Below are 18,715 nucleotides of genomic sequence, written 5' to 3'. Positions count from 1 at the left end.
TAACGTCTGTGTCTGCCCCTCCCTGTCAGCTGGCAGTGTTTATTTACTATGCTGTGTGGAAGCCGCAGAAACAGTGGATCACCTTGGACACTGGCATCTTGGAGAGTCCCTTTATCTACAGTCCTGAGAAGAGGGAGGAAGTCTGGAGGTTTATCTCATACATGCTGGTGCATGCTGGGTAAGGACTGACAGTTAAGTCACTGATGTCAGAGGTGACTATAAGTCATTGTAACCCCGAGCATTTGTTCGGTGCTTTATTATTGATCAGGAACTTTCACGTCCATAATCTTGTTTGATCCTCATGGCAACCCCAGGAGGCATGTATTACTCCTGCTGTTTCGTGTCTGAGGCTTACGGGATGTAGACTCTTGCTCCGTGTCCCACAGCTAAGTTGTAGAGTGAGGATCTCAACCCATTAGTGCTAACTCTAGGTCCAGTGTACTTTGTATTGCATCGTAACTGCCTAATATTGGTATGTATGTAGGAATATTAATGAGAAGAGAAATCGTTACCAAACCAAAAGTGTGTTCTTCAAGCTGTGTGATGTTGTTAAATGTTCCTTTGAACATGTGAATCATCAGTGCCATCCTCCCCACCTCTGCCAAACACTCAAAAAATTAATTCATGAGCATTTCGATGAGTGTATAATAATGTTCATTTAGAATAATACAAGCAATAGGTGATGTAGAGCCTGCCATTTTGGCAGGTACAGTTTTTTTGAAAAAATTATTTATTTATTTTTGGCTGTGTTGGGTCTTTTTTTTTTTTTTGCGTTACGCGGGCTTCTCACTGCTGTGGCCTCTCCCGTTGCGGAGCACAGGCTCCGGATGCACAGGCTCAGCGGCCATGGCGCACGGACCCAGCCGCTCCGTGGCATGTGGGATCTTCCCAGACTGGGGCACGAACCCGCGTCCCCTGCATCGGCAGGCGGACTCTCAACCACTGCGCCACCAGGGAAGCCCTGTGTTGGGTCTTTGTTGCTGCATGCGGGCTTTCTCTAGTTGCGGCGAGCAGGGGCTACTCTTCGTTGTGGTGTGCAGGCTTCTCATTGCTGTGGCTTCTCTTGTTGAGGAGCATGGGCTCTAGGCACGCAGGCTTCAGTAGTTGTGGCTCACAGGCTCAGTAGTTGTGGCTTGCGGGCTCTAGAGCTCAGGCTCAGTAGTTGTGGTGCATGGGCTTAGTTGCTCCATGGCATGTGGGATCTTCCCGGACCAGGGCTAGAACCCGTGTCCCCTGCATTGGCAGGCAGATTCTTAACCACTGCGCCACCAGAGAAGTCCCTGCTTACAGTTTCTTAAATGCTAATAGCCTTCTGACCTTGCTCAGAATCCGTGATTCACCATGCCCACTGCAGTGAGCAGCTCGCTGCTGGCCCCTCCTCTCTGGTGGACTCCTGGGGTTTCAGATGAGGCCAACTTCATGTATGCAACCTACCCAGCCCTGGATCTTGAAAGATAACTCTGGCCAGTGGCTAAATAGGAGTCCATGGCAGGACACAGGGCTCAGAGGCTTGACAAGTTAGGGACAAAATCACCAATTGCCCCATTTCTGTGGATACTTCTACACTTTAGTTTTCCATTTAACAAGTATGTTCGAAGCAAATGTGGCTTCTGCACTCAAAGACTTTAAAATTATAAGGGGGAACAGTCAGTTAAATAGTAATGCAAGGCAGTATAGTATTACAGTATACTGTAGTTATTTAACATCTTTGTGCCTCAGTTTCCACATCTCTAAAATGGGGTAATAGTACCTACCTCATAAGGTTGCTGTGATTAAATGAGACAATGGTTTTAACAATTTTTACAGCGTCTGACACATATAGTAAGGTGCTCAAAAAGAATTCGCAAGGCTGTGTAGGACATGTCACATATGGGGTTGTATAAATTAGGGATGCTTTTGGATGCAAGTGACAAGAAAATGTAACAGGGGCCTAAACGAATGTAGGTAAATCTTTTGCCCATATAAGAAGCCCAGCAGTAGCTGGTTGGTTCATCTGTTTAATGAAGCCAGGACTCTTGATCTTGTGCTGACATCTCTGCTTTTCCCTTCACCTTTCTGTCATGGTTGCAAGTTGGCTGCTGTAGCTCTGCATTCAAAGCAGGAAGGGGGAAGAGGTAGTACCAGGTACTGGTGACATCCATCCCTTTTGTTTAGATAGAGGCTCTCTTAAAAGTCTCCTAGCAGTGTTCTTACCTGTGTCTCATTGGCCAGGACTACGTGACCTGGCTACCCCTAGCTAAGAGAGATTGGGAAAATCAACACCAGCTCTTCTACCCTCACTAGAGGAGGTAGACAAGGGATAAAGAAATGGATGTTGGATTAACTACATAAATATAAACAGAAAAAGGGGATGATCAGGATGGGGATGGCTTCACAGATGACATGGATTCAAGTTGGACCTTGAAGGGTGCATAGAATTTGGATGAAAAAAATTAGTATTTCTCTTCCGGGTAAATGACAGGATCTCAGCATTATGCCACTTCTACTCTAGCTGTTGAGTAGTGGAAAGAGTGCTTGGGGTGATTCTTTGGGGTTTTGTGCTATTAGTCACTTTGTCCTCACACTGTTCCCAGAGGACGGGATGGGATAGCTTTCTTTGAACTTCTTGTTCCAATTCACACGGTGCACATATTTCAAAAACCTGTTTATGTCTGAGGTCTCCATAAGATTGGTGTAACTGTCCTGGCTAGGCTGTTCTGTGCTGAATTATGTGTTACCTCTCACGTCTTTGAAGATGGCTTGTACAGTGAGAGTTGTGGCTGGATGCACATGTGGCCTAAAGGTAAGTAATCTGTTCTGTAGGGTTTGCCCAGAGAACCTCTTCAGCGGTCTGCTGGATATCTGTTAAGTAAATTAGAATTCAAAAACATAATCCCTAAAACTACTATGAAAGTGGCTGCACTTTGTGAAAGATTCAACACCTGTGTTATTTTTTAACTTTTTGGTTTAACCCAAAATCTCTTAAAAAAAAAATAAAGCATTGTGCTACATGGCAAGTAAATTAAGGATTACTGTAATGTGGTAATTTTCTAAATTACATTCAGAGATTCTCCAGAGATGCTTGTGGGGTTTGACAAGTAAAATAACGTGAATTTCACTTAAAAATATTTTTCCCTATTTAAAAAGTATAATAAAAAGCATCTGTACTCAAAAATGTTATATGCCAAATTATGGTACATGGGAGATACCAACTTTAGCTATTGTTACTAGGTAACTTCTTTTTTTTTTCATTCTGGTGAACTTAAAAAAAAAAACCTTTTTAATGTAGAACTGGGAATGAAGTTTCTCTTCCCATCTCTGTTTCATTAAAGACTATCCTGAACTTGCAAGACAGGTTGTTTAAAAATCTATTGAAATTTCGGGGCTTCCCTGGTGGCTCAGTGGTTAAGAATCCGCCTGCAAACTCAGGGGACACGGGTTTGAGCCCTGGTCCAGGAAGATCCCACATGCCGCGGAGCAACTAAGGCCAGGCACCACAACTACTTTGCCTGCGCTCTAGAGCCCGCGAGCCACAACTACTGAAGCCCGCGAACCTAGAGCCCGTGCTCTGCAACAAGCGGGGGCAAGGAAGAGTAGCCCCCGCTCCCCCCAACTACAGAAAGCCCGCGCTCAGCAACAAAGACCCAATGCAGCCAAAAAAAAAAAAAAAATCGATTGAAATTTGACTCTACATGAGTGAATTAGTATTTTCTCAGTACTACTATGCAACCAAAACAAAAGCATATGCTGAAGCTGACATATGATGTCAGTTGTCATCTAAACCCCGTAACTGCAAGCTTATTTCCTTAAAGAAGCCTCATTGCTGTTTGTTTGACATTATCAGTAATTGTTGTAAAACAGAGCTTATAAAATAAATGTATACTTCTGGGACTTCCCTGGCGGTGCAGTGGTTGAGACTCCACACTTCCACTGCAGGGGACACAGGTTCGATCCCTAATCCGGGAACTAAAATCCCGCATGCCGCACAGTGCGGCCAAAACAAAAAACAAAAGTGTACTTCTAAAATGTCCTTTTATCTGCTTTACATATTGAGGCTTCATGTAAGATTTTATTTTTTAAGAAAGTCGCCTAAAAAAATTGGAAAGTGGAATTCAAGTTAAGCAAGTTCTTAACTAAAAACAACACATCAATGCCTGTTAATCTCCCAAGGAAATAACTGCCTGGGCTAGTCATAATATTTGACAACTGTGTTTGTCTCTGCAGAGTTCAGCACATCCTGGGGAATCTTGTTATGCAGCTCGTTTTGGGTATCCCCTTGGAAATGGTCCACAAAGGCCTCCGCGTGGGGCTGGTGTACCTGGCAGGAGTGATTGCAGGTTAGTGTTCTGAATGCAACACAGAATCAACACCTTTGGACTCTTAGGAGGTAATAAACAAAGGTAATAAACATTTTAAAAAAAATAAATTTTATTTATTTATTTTGGCTGTGTTGGATCTTCGTTGCTGCTCACGGGCTTTCTATAGTTGCGGGAGCAGGGGCTTCTCACTGCGGTGGCTTCTCTTGCTGTGGAGCACGGGCTCTAGGCACGCCGGCTCAGTAGTTGTGGCTCACGGGCTTAGTTGCTCCGCGGTATGTGGGATGTTCCCAGATCAGGGCTTGAACCCATGTCCCCTGCATTGGCAGGCAGATTCTTAACCTCTGCGCCACCAGGGAAGCCTGGTAATAAACATTTAAATCAAGATTTATTGCATTCCTCATATGTGCTAGGGTACCTGATAAGTTTAGAAATACGTTAATTAGAGATAAGATAAGCGTATAGAGAGGTCTTTGTGCCCATTCTCAGGTACCTCACAGTCAGACAGGGTTTTGCGCCATTGGAAACTGAGTAGTTTGGTGTTCAGGTGTATATATTGGATAAAGGACTAAAGCCAGAAGGTCCTTATTTGTCAAGACTAATGATTTGGGGAAATAAGGTGATCAGGATTGCATTTAAGGAAGATAACTTCAAGAGAATGTTGAGAATAGCTAAAGGGGCCCAAAGACTGGGTAGGGGCTATCATCCTGGGACTAGCAGCATATGCCAATGATCTCTCATATTGGGTGTGCCAAAGATGATTCATTAGGGTGTGAGCAGAAAATATTAGAACTCCTATCTATCCATTTATTTCTTAGAAACTTTACAAAATTAAACTTTTTATTTTGAGATAATTATAGATTTATACTGTAAGAAATTAAGCACCTAGAGGTCCCATGTACCCTTTAACCAGTTACCCACAATGGTAACAGCTTGCAAAACTATAATACAGTATCCTAATCAGGACATCTACACTGACACAAAGTACAAAATATTTCCAACACCACAAAGATTCCTCACAGTTGCATTTTTACAGCCATACCCTCTTCTTTCCCACCCCTTACATGTTCCTTTACCCCTGGCAACCACTAACCTGTTGTATCTATCATTTTCTCACTTCAACAATGTTATATAAATAGAATAATACAGTGTATAGCCATTTAGGATTAGCCTTCTTCACTCAGCATAAGTCTCTGGAAATTCGTGTAGGTTGTTGCATGTTTCAATAGTTCATTTTTATTGCTGAGTAGTATTCCATGGTGTGGATGGAAAACCACAAGTTTAATCCTTCACTCATTGGAGGACATTCCAGTTTTGGGCTATTACAAATAAAGTTGCTATAAACATTTGTGTACAGGTTTTTTCAAACATAAGTACAGTTTTGTGAACATGAGTTTTCATTTCTCTAGGATAAATGTCCAAGAGCAAGTTGGTTGTGTTGTATGGTAACTGTATATTCAGTTTTTTAAGAACCAGCCAAAATGTTTTTCAGAATAGCTGTTTCATTTTACTTTCCTCCCAGGTTTCTATAAGTGATTCAGTTTTCTGCATCCTCACCAGCATTTGTCACTATTTTTAATTAATTAATTAATTAATTAATTAATATTTTTGGCTGTGTTGGGTCTTTGTTGCTGCTTGCAGGCTTTCTCTAGTTGCCGCGAGTGGGGGCTACTCTTTGTTGTGGTGTGCAGGCTTCTCATTGCGGTGGCTTCTCTTGTTGCGGAGCACGGGCTGTAGGCATGCGGGCTTCAGTAGTTGTGGCACACGGACTCAGTAGTTATGGTGCATGGGCTTAGTTGTTCCGCGGCATGTGGGATCTTCCCGGACCATGGCTCGAACCCATGTCTGCTGCATTGGCAGGCAGATTCTTAACCACTGCACCACCAGTGAAGTCCCTGTCACTATTTTTAATTTTAGCTGTGCTCACACATGCGTGATCTCATCATGGTCTTAATTTGCATTTCTCTAATGGCTAATGATGTTGAACATCTCTTCATGGGCTTATTTGCCATCTGTGTATCCTCTTCAGTGAAATGTCTGTTCATGTCTTTTGCCCACTAACTAAATAATTAGGTTTTTTTTAACTGTTGAATTTTGAGAGTTCTTCATATATTCCAGATCCCAGTCCTTTATCAAATATGTAGTTTACAGATATTCTCTTTCAGTCTGTAACTTGTGTCTTCATTGTCTTAACAGGGTCTTTCACAGAGCAAAAGTTTTTAATTTTGATGAAGTCCAGTTTATCAGTTTTTCCTTTTATGAATCAAGCTTTTGGTGTCATGTCTAAGAACTCTTCACCGAGCCCTAAGTTTTGAATATTTTCTCCTATGTTATCTTCTAAAGTTATGGTTTGCACTTTACATTTAAGTATGTGATCTGTTTGAGTTGGTTAGTTTTTGTATAAAGTGTGATGTTTAGATTTTCTTTTTGTTTGTTTATTTGCCTATGGATATCCAAATACTCTGAAATAATCTGTTGAAAAGACTATTCTTCCTTCACTGAGTTGCTTTTATACCTTTGTCAAAAATCAGTTGGCTGTAGTGGTTTTTTTTTATTTTTGGCTGCGTTGGGTCCTCACTGCTGTGCACAGGCTTTCTTTAGTTGTGGCGAGCGGGGGGCTACTCTTCGTTGTGGTGTGCAGGCTTCTCATTGCGGTGGCTTTTCTTGTTGCGGAGCACAGGCTCTAGGTGCACGGGCTTCAGTAGTTGTGGCTCGCGGGCTCTAGAGTGCAGGCTCAGTAGTTGTGGCACACGGGCTTAGGTGCTCTGTGGCACATGGGATCTTCCCGGACCAGGGCTTGAACCCGTGTCCCCTGCATTGGCAGGCAGATTCTTAACCACTGCGCTGCCAGGGAAGCCTTGGCTGTAGTTTTTTGGAACAATTTCTGGTTTCTCCTTTTTGTTTCATTGATCAATGTGTCTACCCCTCCACCAACACCACATAGTCAGTACCACTGTAGCTATATAGTAAGTCCTGAAATCAGTGAGAGGGATTCCTCTCATTTTTTGCTCATTTTAAAGATTACTTTATGCATTTTTCTTTTACATAAAGATGGGTGTCTAATTTTCTTTTTTTCTGTGATAACAAAAAGCTTTCAGTAGTAAGCTATTTAACAGATGTTGCTAAAAAGACAAACACAAAATATGTCTCTTCAAAGACATAATAGTATATTTCTCTTAAGGAGTGATGATGTAACTACTTTTCCAAAGATACTCATGCTATGAAAGGGGCATTTTGAAAACTGGTCAATGGAAATCATTCCATCATTATGTGATTTTGCTCCTGAAGAAGATGCAATAACTCTCACAAGTTCACATTTAAAAAGCCAGGAAACAATTTTCTCAACTGATTTAAAATTTCTCAGTGAAGAGTTTTAGCGGGTTTTAAACTTGTTGACTGTAACACTTTCTGATTAGTTTGCAAGAACACATGACTGATGTTAGGGAAGGTGGGAATTAATAGCCACATGACAACAAAATTTTTGCATAATTGGAATAAATATAGGCAATGATGCAATTCTTCCATTTGAAACTGGACATTGTTTTCAAATTTTATATTTTGGTAACGACAGTGATTAAGAGAAAACTTCCATGGAAAATAATTGAACTTAGAAGTACATCTTTGCATTTCTGCGTCATGATATTTAACCAGGATTTTTAAAAATAATAAAGCTTATTTAATAACGCTGCTCATTGAAAGATTTTCTTTTTAAAGACTATTTTTTAGAGCAGTTTGGGGTTCACAGCAAAACTGAGAGGATGCTACCGAGATTTCCTATTCATCCCCTGCCCCAACACAGGCACAGCCTCCTCCATTATTGACAGAATGGTACACTCGTTACAACTGATTAACCTGCATTGATATATCACAATCAACCAAAGTCCATGAAAACTAGGGTTCACCCTTGGTATTGTACAGTCTATGGTTTTGGACAAATGCAAATGATGGACATGTATGCATCATCACAGTGTCATACAGAGTAACTTCACTGTCCTAAAAATCCTCTATGATCCACCCATTCATCCTTCCCCATCACCCAACCCCTGGCAACCACTGATCTTTTTACTGTCTCCATCGTTTTCCTTTTCCAGAATGTCATATAATTGGAATGTCATATAATTGGAATCATACAGTATGTAGCCTTTTCAGATTGGTTTCACTTAGTAATATGCATTTAAGCTTTCTCCATGTCTTCTTATTGCTTGATAAGAATTTTTTATATCATTAATGAAGTAAAAATAATTTTAAAATATTGTGTAACCAATATAGCCCATCCTTTAAAATTCTGTTTTTGTGTTTTTAAACACATATACATGTAGTGGAACATATACATGTAATTTATAAGTGAATATACCTATACTGCAGTGGTACATATACATGTCATTTGTAAGTGAATTTACCTATACTGCAGTGGATAGTTGTATTAGTTTCCTAGGGCTGCCACAGACTGGATGGCTTAAAACAGTAGAACTGCATTGTCTCACAGTTCTGGAGGCTAGAAGTCTGAATCCAGGTGTCAAGGGCCATGCTCCCTCCGGAACCTACGTGGGAGAACCTGTCCTTGCCTCTGCCTGGCTTCTGGTGGTGGCCATCAATCTTTGGAGTTCCTTGCCTTGCAGCTGCAGAATTTCAACCTCTGCCTCCATTGTCAGATGGCGTTCTCCCTTCATGTGTCCCTGTCTCCTCCTCTTATAAGGACACAGTCATGTTGGTTTAGGGGCCCACCATACTCCAATATGACCTCGTCTTAACCAGTCACATCTGCAACAACCCTATTTCTACATAAGGTCACATTCCGAGGTGCTGGGGGGTTAGGAATTCAACATATTTTGCGGGGCGGGGAACACCATCTGACCCATGGTGGTGCTCAAAATTTTACCCGTCACAACCGTGCCTGCTTCCCAGAGCAGGGGGGACAGAGAGCAGGAAACCATCATGAGACATGGTAAAGAGATGGGCTTGGCCAGGCTTAGTGATGCAGCTCCCCATCCTACCTCCCTCCTACCTCCGTGGATCATGTTCTCCCACCTCCTCCTTCTGTGCCTGCACACACCCGTATTTCCTGGCTCCAGCACCTATACCTGCTTATCCCACAGCTCTGCCCCAGTTTCAGAGTAGAGAGAGAGGAGAGAACGTGAATAACCTGTTCACATCCTCTGCCCATTTTTTTTTTTTTTTTTTGTGGTATGCGGGCCTCTCACTGCTGTGGCCTCTCCCGTTGCGGAGCACAGGCTCCGGACGCGCAGGCTCAGCAGCCATGGCTCACGGGCCCAGCCGCTCCGCGGCATGTGGGATCTTCCCGGACCGGGGTGTGAACCTGCGTCCCCTACATCGGCAGGTGGACTCTCAAACACTGCGTCACCAGGGAAGCCCCCTCTGCCCATTTTTGCAATAAGTTTTGGCAGGTATCTCTTTGCCATGCCAGTCTCTCCTTCACGCTGCAGCTGGTCACCTTCCTCAAACACAGATCAGATCATATTACACCCTTGCTAAAACATTTACAGTGGCCGATAGAAAGCTGAAATGTCCAAGATTGCTCTGCGTTACCCTCCACTGTCTGGCCCCACTGCCTTTCATTCTTTTCTTCTTCTCCTCCTTCTTCTTTTTTAAGGAAGAATAAACTTCTTTATTATGTTTTAAAAAAAGAAATTATATATGAAGAGGTTAGAGGGAGATGAGGTAAAACTTTTTTTAAATTACTTTTGAGGTGTGATTGACATACAAAATTTTGTACATATTTAATGTATACAACTTGATGCATTTGGACGTAAGTATACACCCGTGAACTCATCACCACATTCTATGCTACAAACATATCTATCACCTCTGGAAGTTTCTTCCTGCTCAGTGTCTTTCTTGCTTTGCTTTTTTTTTTTTAAATGAGGGAAGCAGTGATACTTTATTTTTACCTTTTGACCCCTTTCATCCATTTCTCCCATTGCTTTGCTTTTTTCCTAGATTCCTTCATATGTAACATCATTTTAGTTTCCCTGCCCTTGCTCCTGGCAAAGTGTGGTCTTGAATTAGCAGTATTGGTATCAACTGGGACCTTGTTAAAATGCAGAATTTTGAGCCCCACACCAGACCTACTAACTTGCATTTGAACAAATCCACAGGTGATTAGTAAAGATTGAGGAGCGCCGGCCTGCACTCCGCTCAGGGTCCCCCAACCTGACTGACAGTCAGAAGCACCTGGAGAGCTTGTTACAACTTAAGTTATTCAGATCCCACCCAGATCTACTGAATCAGAATCTCTGAGAACATGGCCCTAGGATCTGTGTTCTTTTGTTTTTCTGTTTAGTGAGGTATAATTGACATATAATAACTGCTGATGTTTTGATATGTGTATATAACCATGAAACTATCACCACAGTCAAGGTAGTGAATGTTACTCCCTCCCACAGTTTCCGGTAACCTGCTGGAATCTCACCTTCCTGCCTCTCCCTGTCCTTCCCTCACCTTCCCCTGGCAACCACTGATTATCATAGGTTCAGTTGTATTTTCTAGAATTTTATATAGATGCAATCATGGAGTATTCTTTTTTTTTTGTCACTTCTGTTATTCAGCATAATTATTCTGAGGTTTGTCTATGTTGTTGTGTGTATGAATAGTTGATTCCTTTTTGTTGCTGAGTAGTATTTCATGGTGGGAATATACAGCAATTTGTTTATCCATTCTCCTGTTGATGGACATTTGGGTTGTTTCCAGTTTGGGGCTTTTACAGATGAAGCTACTATGAACACTGGTGTACAGTCTTCGTGTGGATAAATGTTTTCAGTTCTCTTGGGTAAATACCTAGGAATAGAACGGCTGGATTCTATCATGGGGTTACATTTAACTTTTAAGAAACTACCAAACTTTTAAAATGGCTTTACTGTGATATAATTCATATACCATACAGTTCACCCATTTAAACTGTATAATTCAATGTTTTTAAATTAATTTACAGGGTTATGCACCCTTTATCACAATCTAAATGTAGAATATTTTTGTGCCCCAAAGAAACCCTGTGCCCATTAGCAGTCACTCCCCACTCTTCACCCCAAATCCCTTCCCCAGCCTTAGACAACCACTAATCACTTTCTGTCTCTTTAGGTTTACCCATTCTGCACATTTCATATAAATGGAATAATAAAATGTGATCTTTTTTGACTTTTTTTTCCACTTAGCATAATGTTTTCATCCTTCATCCATGTTGGAGCATGTATAAGTACTTCATTCCTTTTTATTGCTTGACACATTCCATTGTATGGATAAACCATATTTTCTTTATCCATTCACCATTTGGTGGACATCTGGGTTGTTTTCACTTTTTGCCTATTATGAATAATACTGCTATAAACATTTGTGTACAAGTTTTTGTGTGGATCTCTTGTGTATATACCTATGAGTGGAATTACTAGGTCGCATGGTAAAAAAGTGGTACCATTTTACATCCCCACCATAAGTTCCAGTTCCTCCATATACTCATCAACACTTGGTATGGTCAGTCTTTTAATTTTAGCCAAGCTATTGGGTATATAAAGGTATCTCATTGGGTTTAAATTTGCATTTTCTAATGAGAATGATGGTGAACATCTTTTAACGTGCTCAGTTGCTATCCATATATCTTCTTCAGTAAAGTATCTGTTTAAATCTTTTGCCCATTTAAACACTGAATTATGGGGACTTCCTGGTGGTGCAGTGGTTAAGACTCTGCGCTCCCAATGCAGGGGGCCTGGGTTCGATCCCTGGTCAGAGGACTAGGTCCCACATGCATGCCGCAACTAGGGGTTTGCCTGCCACAACTAAGGAAGCCCACATGCTTCAACTAAGGAGCCCGCCTCCTGCAACTAAGACCCAGCGCAACCAAATTAAAAAAAATTGAATTGTATTCCTTTACATTCCTTATTATATAGTATATATTATTATTACAATTTCTTTTTTTTTTTTTTGGCTGCGTTGGGTCTTCACTGCTGCATGTGGGCTTTCTCTAGTTGCAGCGAGCAGGGGGATACTCTTCATTGCAGTACGCGGGCTTCTCATTGTGGTCGCTTCTCTTCTTGCAGAACATGGGCTCTAGGCACTTGGTCTTCAGTAGTTGCAGCATGCGGGCTCAGTAGTTGTGGCATGCAGGCCCTAGAGTACGTGGGCTTCAGTAGTTGTGGCACGTGGGCTCATGGGCTCTAGAGCACAGGCTCAGTAGTTGTGGCACACGGGCTTAGTTGCTTTGCGGCATGTGGGATCTTCCTGGACCAGGAATTGAACCCTTGTCCCCTGCATTGTCAGGTGGATTCTTAGCCACTGTGCCACCAGGGAAGTCCCTATTAGAAGTTCTTTATCACATATGTGACTTACAAATATTGCCTTCTAGTCTGCTGCTTGTCTTTTCATTCTCTTAACAGTATCTTCTGAAGAGTCAAATTTTTGAATTTTGATTAAGTATAGTTTATCAGTTTTTAAATTTTAGGAATTATGCTTTTAGTGTCATATTTAAGAAATTTTGCCTAGCCCAAGGTCACAAAGATTTTCTCTGTGTTTTGTTCTAGAAGTATTATAATCTTAGGCTTTACATCTAGGTATATGATCCATTTTTATACATGGTGCAAGGTATGGATTGAAGTGTCACTTTTTTGAATGTAAATGTCTAACTGTTCCAGCATCATTGGTTGAGAAGACAATCCTTTCTTTACTGAATTGCCTTTGCATCTTGTCAAAATCAGTTGTCCATATATATGTGGGTTTATTTCTGGACTTTCTCTTGTGTTTCCCTCATATATTTGTATATCTTTACACCAATACCATACTGTCTTGATTACTGTAGTTTTCTATTAAGTCTTGAAATTGGGATGTGTCAGTGCTCCAACTCTGCTCTTTTTCAAAGTTGGTTTGGTTATTCTAGGTCCTTTGCATTTCTATGTGAACTTTAGAATCAGTTTGTCAATTTCTACAAAAAAGTCTACTGGGATTTTGATTTGGATTGCAATGAATCTTTAGATCAACTTGGGGAGAATTGACATTTTAACAATATCGGAGTCTTCCAACCCATGAACAAGGTATAGATTTCTATTTATTTAGGTCTTTCAAAATTCCTTTCAACATCTTTTTTAGTTTTCAGTGTTTCGGTCTTGCACATTTTTTGGGTCAGATTTATTTCTATATTTCATATTTTTGATGTACTGTAAATGGTACTATTTTTTAAATTTCTACTTCTGATTTTTCATTGCTATTACATAGAAATACAGTTGATTTTTTGTATATTGATCTTGTATCCTCCAACCTTGATAAGTTCACTTATTATTCCTAGTAGTTAGTCTAATAGTTTAACTGTTAAACAATGAACTTCTAAAGAGATTTAAATAATAACAAAATCTTGTATATTTGCCTACATCCTTACCATTTCTAATGCTCTTCATTCCTTTGTGTAGCTCCATATTTCCATCTGATATCTTTGTCTTCCTGAGGATTTCCTTTAACATTTCTTTTAGCATGGGTCTGTTAGTCATCAATTCTTCCAGCCTCTGTATGTCTGAAAAAAAAATCTTTATTTTGCCTTCATTTTTGTAATATATTTTATTAGGTTTGGAATTCTAGCTTGACAGTAGTTTTCTTTCAGTACTTTAAAATGTTGCTCTAGTGTTGTTTTCTCATTTGCATTGTTTCCAATGAGAAATCTGTTGTCATCCTTACCTTTGTTTCTCAGTATGGAGCATGTCTTTTTGTTCTGGATGCTTTTAAGACTTTTAACTGTTTTGCGAATGTGATTTTGTTATGCCTTGGTGTGCTTTTCTTCACGTCTCGTGTTTGGGATTTGTTGAGGTTCGTGGATCTGTGGGTTTATTGTTTTCATAAAACTCTGGAAAAACTTTAGCCATAATTTCTTCAAGTATTTTTTTCTGTATCTGCTTTCATTCCTCTTTTCTGGGGACTCCAATTATGTATTTATTATTATACATATCAGAAGACTGCTTGAAATTGACCTATAGCTCATTAATGCTGTATGCATTTAAAAAGATATTCTTCTCTGTGTGTTTTATTTTGGATAGTTTTATTGCCATGTCTTCATGTTCACTAATCTTTTCTTCTGCAATGTCTAATCAGCCAATCAACTGAACAAGTTTATGCTTTCATTTTAGACATTGTAGTTTTCATCTTTAGAAGTTTGATTTGAGCCTGTTTCATTTCTTATATAGTGCTATTTAACTTTTGAACATACAGAATATAGTTGTAATAATTATTTATTGCCCTTACTTGCTAAATCTTACACCTGTATCAGTTTTAGTAGTTTTTTTTTTTTTAATTAAATTAATTAATTAATTAATTAATTTATGGCTGTGTTGGGTCTTCGTTTCTGTGCGAGGGCTTTCTCTAGTTGCGGCAAGCGGGGGCCACTCCTCATCGCGGTGCATGGGCCTCTCACAATTGCGGCCTCTCCTGTTGCGGAGCACAGGCTCCAGACGCGCAGGCTCAGTAATTGTGGCTCACGGGGCTAGTTGCTCCGTGGCGTGTGGGATCTTCCCAGACCTGGGCTCGAACCCGTGTCCCCTGCATTGGCAGGCAGATTCTCAACCACTGTGCCACCAGGGGAGCCCCTTTTTTTTTTTTTAATTGAAGTATAGTTGATTTACAATATTGTGTTAGTTTCAGGTGTACAGCAAAGTGATTCAGATATATACATATATATATACACATATATATGTGTATATATATTCATATATACATATATATATATGTGTATATATATATATATATATATATATTCCAGATTCTTTTCCCTTATAGGTTACTACTAGATATTGAGTATATTTCCCTGTGCTATACAGTAGGTCCTTGTTGGTTATCTATTTTATATATAATAGTGTGTATATGTTAATCTCAAACTCCTAATTTATCCCTCCCCTCTTCCCGTTTGATAACCATAAATTTGTTTTCTATTCCTGTGTGTCTATTTCTCTATTGAAAATAAGTTCATTTGTATCATTTTTTAAAGATTCCATATAAAGCAGAAACAAACACACCATTGTAAAGCAATTATACTCCAATAAAGATGTTAAAAAAAAAGATTCCACATATAAGTGATATCATATTATATTTGTCTTTCTGTCTAGCTTACTTCACGTAGTATGATAATCTCTATGTCCATCCATGTTGCTGCAAATGGATTGTTTTCATTCTTTTTTATGGCTGAGTACTATTCCATTGTGTATGTATACCACTTTTTTTTTTTTTTCTTTTAAAATATTAAGAGATAGGATCAGGAATGGTTTTATTTTTTTTCCTTTGTTACCATTCTGTGCTTTAAAATTTTCTACAACAAACATAATAGATTTTATAATCCGGAAAAAATAATAAATGTTTTTTATAATTGCTGAAAATTTTTAATATTTCTGTCATTTCACAAAACATCTTTTGTTGACATCCTACAAATGATCTCATCCAATAATGTCCCAATTCTTTCTTCTTGTGAAGATAGTTTATATATCTTTTTGACTTCCGTAATATTTGTTATTTCAGGGAGATTTTTGAGAGAAACTTGATGACCTTCTACCTGAGATATTAGGTATTCTTGATTTATTTGTTTTTCTCTGTCTTCAATATAAGCAATCAGAACTGAAGTGTCATTTGCTGAGATACCAAATTTTTTCAAGGCCTCTGAAATCACTGTAGGATTTATTAATGAGCCATCAATGGCACCTTCCATGGCCTTTTTTCTCAAGTCTCCAGCATTTTTTACATCTTTAAATAACAGAAGGGTCACCCTGTATTCAGGAAATAGGTCCAGCTGATGTGTTAACTGCATTTCATCAATAAGCAAGATTCAGCGCGCCCAGAACCCAGGACTAGCTCCCTATTCTACGAGCTCCTCTGTCACAACTTTGGTGAGCCGCGGCCTTATCAGGATGATGTATCGTCAGCTGATACATCAGGGACAGACTAAGCAGATCATTGCCGGGCTGCATCCTAGGGCCGGGCCTCGGGAGGCGCTCGATAAACGAGGACGCCAAGAATCACATCCGTTGTCTAGAAAATGGGTGCTGGGACTGCGTCTTCCGTTCCCGCCTGGCCAGCTCTTGCTTGGCGAGGACTCACCGTTGCGTCCCTGTTCGTCTCGTAATCTACCACTTTTTTTTTTTTACCTCATCTTCTTTATCCATTCATCTGTTGATGGACATTTAGGTTGCTTCCATGTCTTGGCTATTGTAACTAGTGCTGCAGTGAACACTGCAGTGCATGTATGTTTTCAAGTTATAGTTTTCTCTGGATATTTGCCTAGGAATGGGATTGCTGGATCACATATGGTAACTCTTCTTTTAGTTTTGGTAGGTCTTTTTGTCTGTTTTTGTTTTTTTGTTTTCTGGCTGTGCCACATGGCTTATGGGATCTTAGTTCCCCAACCAGGGATTGAACCCAGGCCCTCAGCAGTGAGATCTTGGAGTTCTAACCACTAGACTGCTAGGGAATTCTCAGTTTTGTTAGGTTTTAATTGATTTTTTTCTCTTCATTATGGGTCATATTTTCCTGCTTCTTTGCATGTCTGACAATTTTTGTCTGGATGCTAGACATTTTATCTTTGGATGGTGGACATTATTATATTCCTATAAACATTCCTTAGATTTGTTCTGTAACTCAGTTAAGTTACTTGGAAGCAGTGTGAACTCTAGCTGCCTGGATCTATATGGACCTAGACTCTATCTCATCAACTTAAAATTTACTGTGATCTTCCTAGGTTCCCCCTTCATGTACTGCAGCCTACAGTCTCTCTCAAGGCAGTAAGCTGGGCAATTAGTCAACTCATCTTATTTATTTCTTGTTTCTCAGGATTCTCTGTCCTTTGTTATCTGATGTCCAGTATCTTGAAGACCATTGTTTCGTGTATTTTGTCCACTACTTTCAGCTGTTTCAAGCAGGAGGAAAAATTTTATCCTTGTTACTTCATTGTGGCCAGAAGTGGACATCTGTATTTTAAAAATAAATTTCTTATGATTAAGACACAACCACCCCAGCCCTAGTTTGTAGGTTAACGTTTGAAAACCACTGCTTTAATCCTCATGGACTACTTCTCACTGATCTTCAGTCATCCATATAACTTTGTTTCTATGTCTTTGCTATTCCAGATCCCCAAGTTCTGACCTTCTTCCCCCTTGTTTTCCCTGTCCAATCTTAAAGGGTCTGCAGAGTTTAATCAAAATGCTGTCTCCCTCCTCTCAGAGTAGCAGGGCTTCCACCTCTCTGCTGAGAAAGTCGTTCTTCCCTAAATGCTTCCATAGCAAATTTATTACATTAAAATAATCATAGTAGTTGTTATATTCTGCATTTTAGGATAACCATTTGCTCATCCATTTGTAAGATTCCTAAGGTCAGACACTTTATCTTTTTTGCATAAAGTAGGTATTGTATTGTGTTGTATCCTAAGGAATGAAGGAGGGCCTTGAAGGCAAGAGAATGAGTAATAGAACTAAGCAGTACAGAGAGAACACCTCAGAGTTTCATAAGGTGGTTCTAAAGTCTTGTTTTGGTTCAGGCAATAAAGATTGGGTTAGCAATAGGTTTCATCTTGCCTGGTAAATGTGACTGAATAGTATGTTAAGAAGGTTTCTGAGACCACATCTTGACTCCATGAGAAAGTAAGCCTTTAGATAATAAAATGTTGGAATGTCTCAGGTATTTTGATAGTTTTGGCTGAACATGTAGGATATTTTGAAACAATGGCTAACAAGTATAAAATACATGTCACAGAGTGTTCTAAGCATGATGCACATATAAACTCATTTACTTCTCCTGACAACCCATTGAGGTAAGTTCTATTAATACCCCCATTTTGTAAACAGGGATACTAAGGCACAGAGACGTTAAGAAACTTGCTCAAGTCACAGTTGGTTATTCTGGCTCCAGAGCCTGTGTCTTTATCACTGTTATACTGTCTTCATATTGAACATTTAATGTTTCATAAAAATTGAGGGAGTTAGCCCACATAGCTATACTTTTCTAGTATGGAAGGGACAAAGTGAATTTGTTGTTTGTTAATATAATTGTCTAAGCTTCCCCAACTTTTACCTTAGATTAGAAAGATTTATCCTTCATGATTTTTATAGTCATATCTGATTCTTTGTGTTTTATTTCTTTAGGATCTCTTGCCAGCTCCATCTTTGACCCACTCAAATCTCTTGTGGGTGCTTCAGGAGGAGTCTATGCTCTGATGGGAGGCTATTTCATGAATGTTCTAGTGGTAAGAACTTTGGGAATCTATGGACCTTAAATTTGTTTGTTGTTTTTTTTTTTAAATTTATTTGTTTATTTATTTTTGGCTGCGTTGGGTCTTCGTTGCTGTGCATGGGCTTCTCCTTGTGGTGGCTTCTCTTGTTGTGGACCCCAGGCTCTAGACCACGGGCTTCAGTAGTTGTGGCTCTTGGGCCCTAGAGCACAGACTCAGTAGTTGTGGC

The 18,715-nt window shown here is 39.9% G+C and overlaps 2 protein-coding genes across 3 annotated transcripts in view; one reads left to right on the top strand and one right to left on the bottom strand.

Annotated features, from left to right (window-relative positions):
• The window catches only part of RHBDL2 (rhomboid like 2), a 72,873-nt gene that overhangs the window by 46,815 nt on the left and 7,343 nt on the right, over window positions 1-18,715 (top strand). For both annotated transcript variants that reach the window (XM_060089539.1, XM_060089538.1), the window contains 3 exons: window positions 30-178; window positions 4,204-4,316; window positions 18,401-18,501. In XM_060089539.1, coding sequence (XP_059945522.1) covers window positions 30-178; window positions 4,204-4,316; window positions 18,401-18,501 — 363 coding nt within the window. The remainder of the gene's footprint in view (window positions 1-29; window positions 179-4,203; window positions 4,317-18,400; window positions 18,502-18,715) is intronic.
• LOC132478944 (EKC/KEOPS complex subunit TPRKB-like) lies at window positions 15,650-16,375 on the bottom strand. The gene has a single exon (XM_060082425.1). It carries the CDS (start codon window positions 16,072-16,074, stop codon window positions 15,670-15,672), a length of 405 nt encoding a protein of 134 aa, XP_059938408.1. The 5' UTR covers window positions 16,075-16,375; the 3' UTR covers window positions 15,650-15,669.

The sequence above is a fragment of the Mesoplodon densirostris genome, chromosome 2 (genome assembly GCF_025265405.1).
Source record: "Mesoplodon densirostris isolate mMesDen1 chromosome 2, mMesDen1 primary haplotype, whole genome shotgun sequence".
Taxonomy (NCBI): Eukaryota; Metazoa; Chordata; class Mammalia; order Artiodactyla; family Ziphiidae; genus Mesoplodon; species Mesoplodon densirostris.
Note: the sequence above shows the minus strand (reverse complement) of the source record. Positions and strands in the feature narration are given on the sequence as shown.

What these genes read in the sequence shown, in the direction of transcription:
- LOC132478944 (XM_060082425.1), bottom strand. Translation starts at nt 16,074, where the DNA reads ATGCAGTTAACACATCAGCTGGACCTATTTCCTGAATACAGGGTGACC.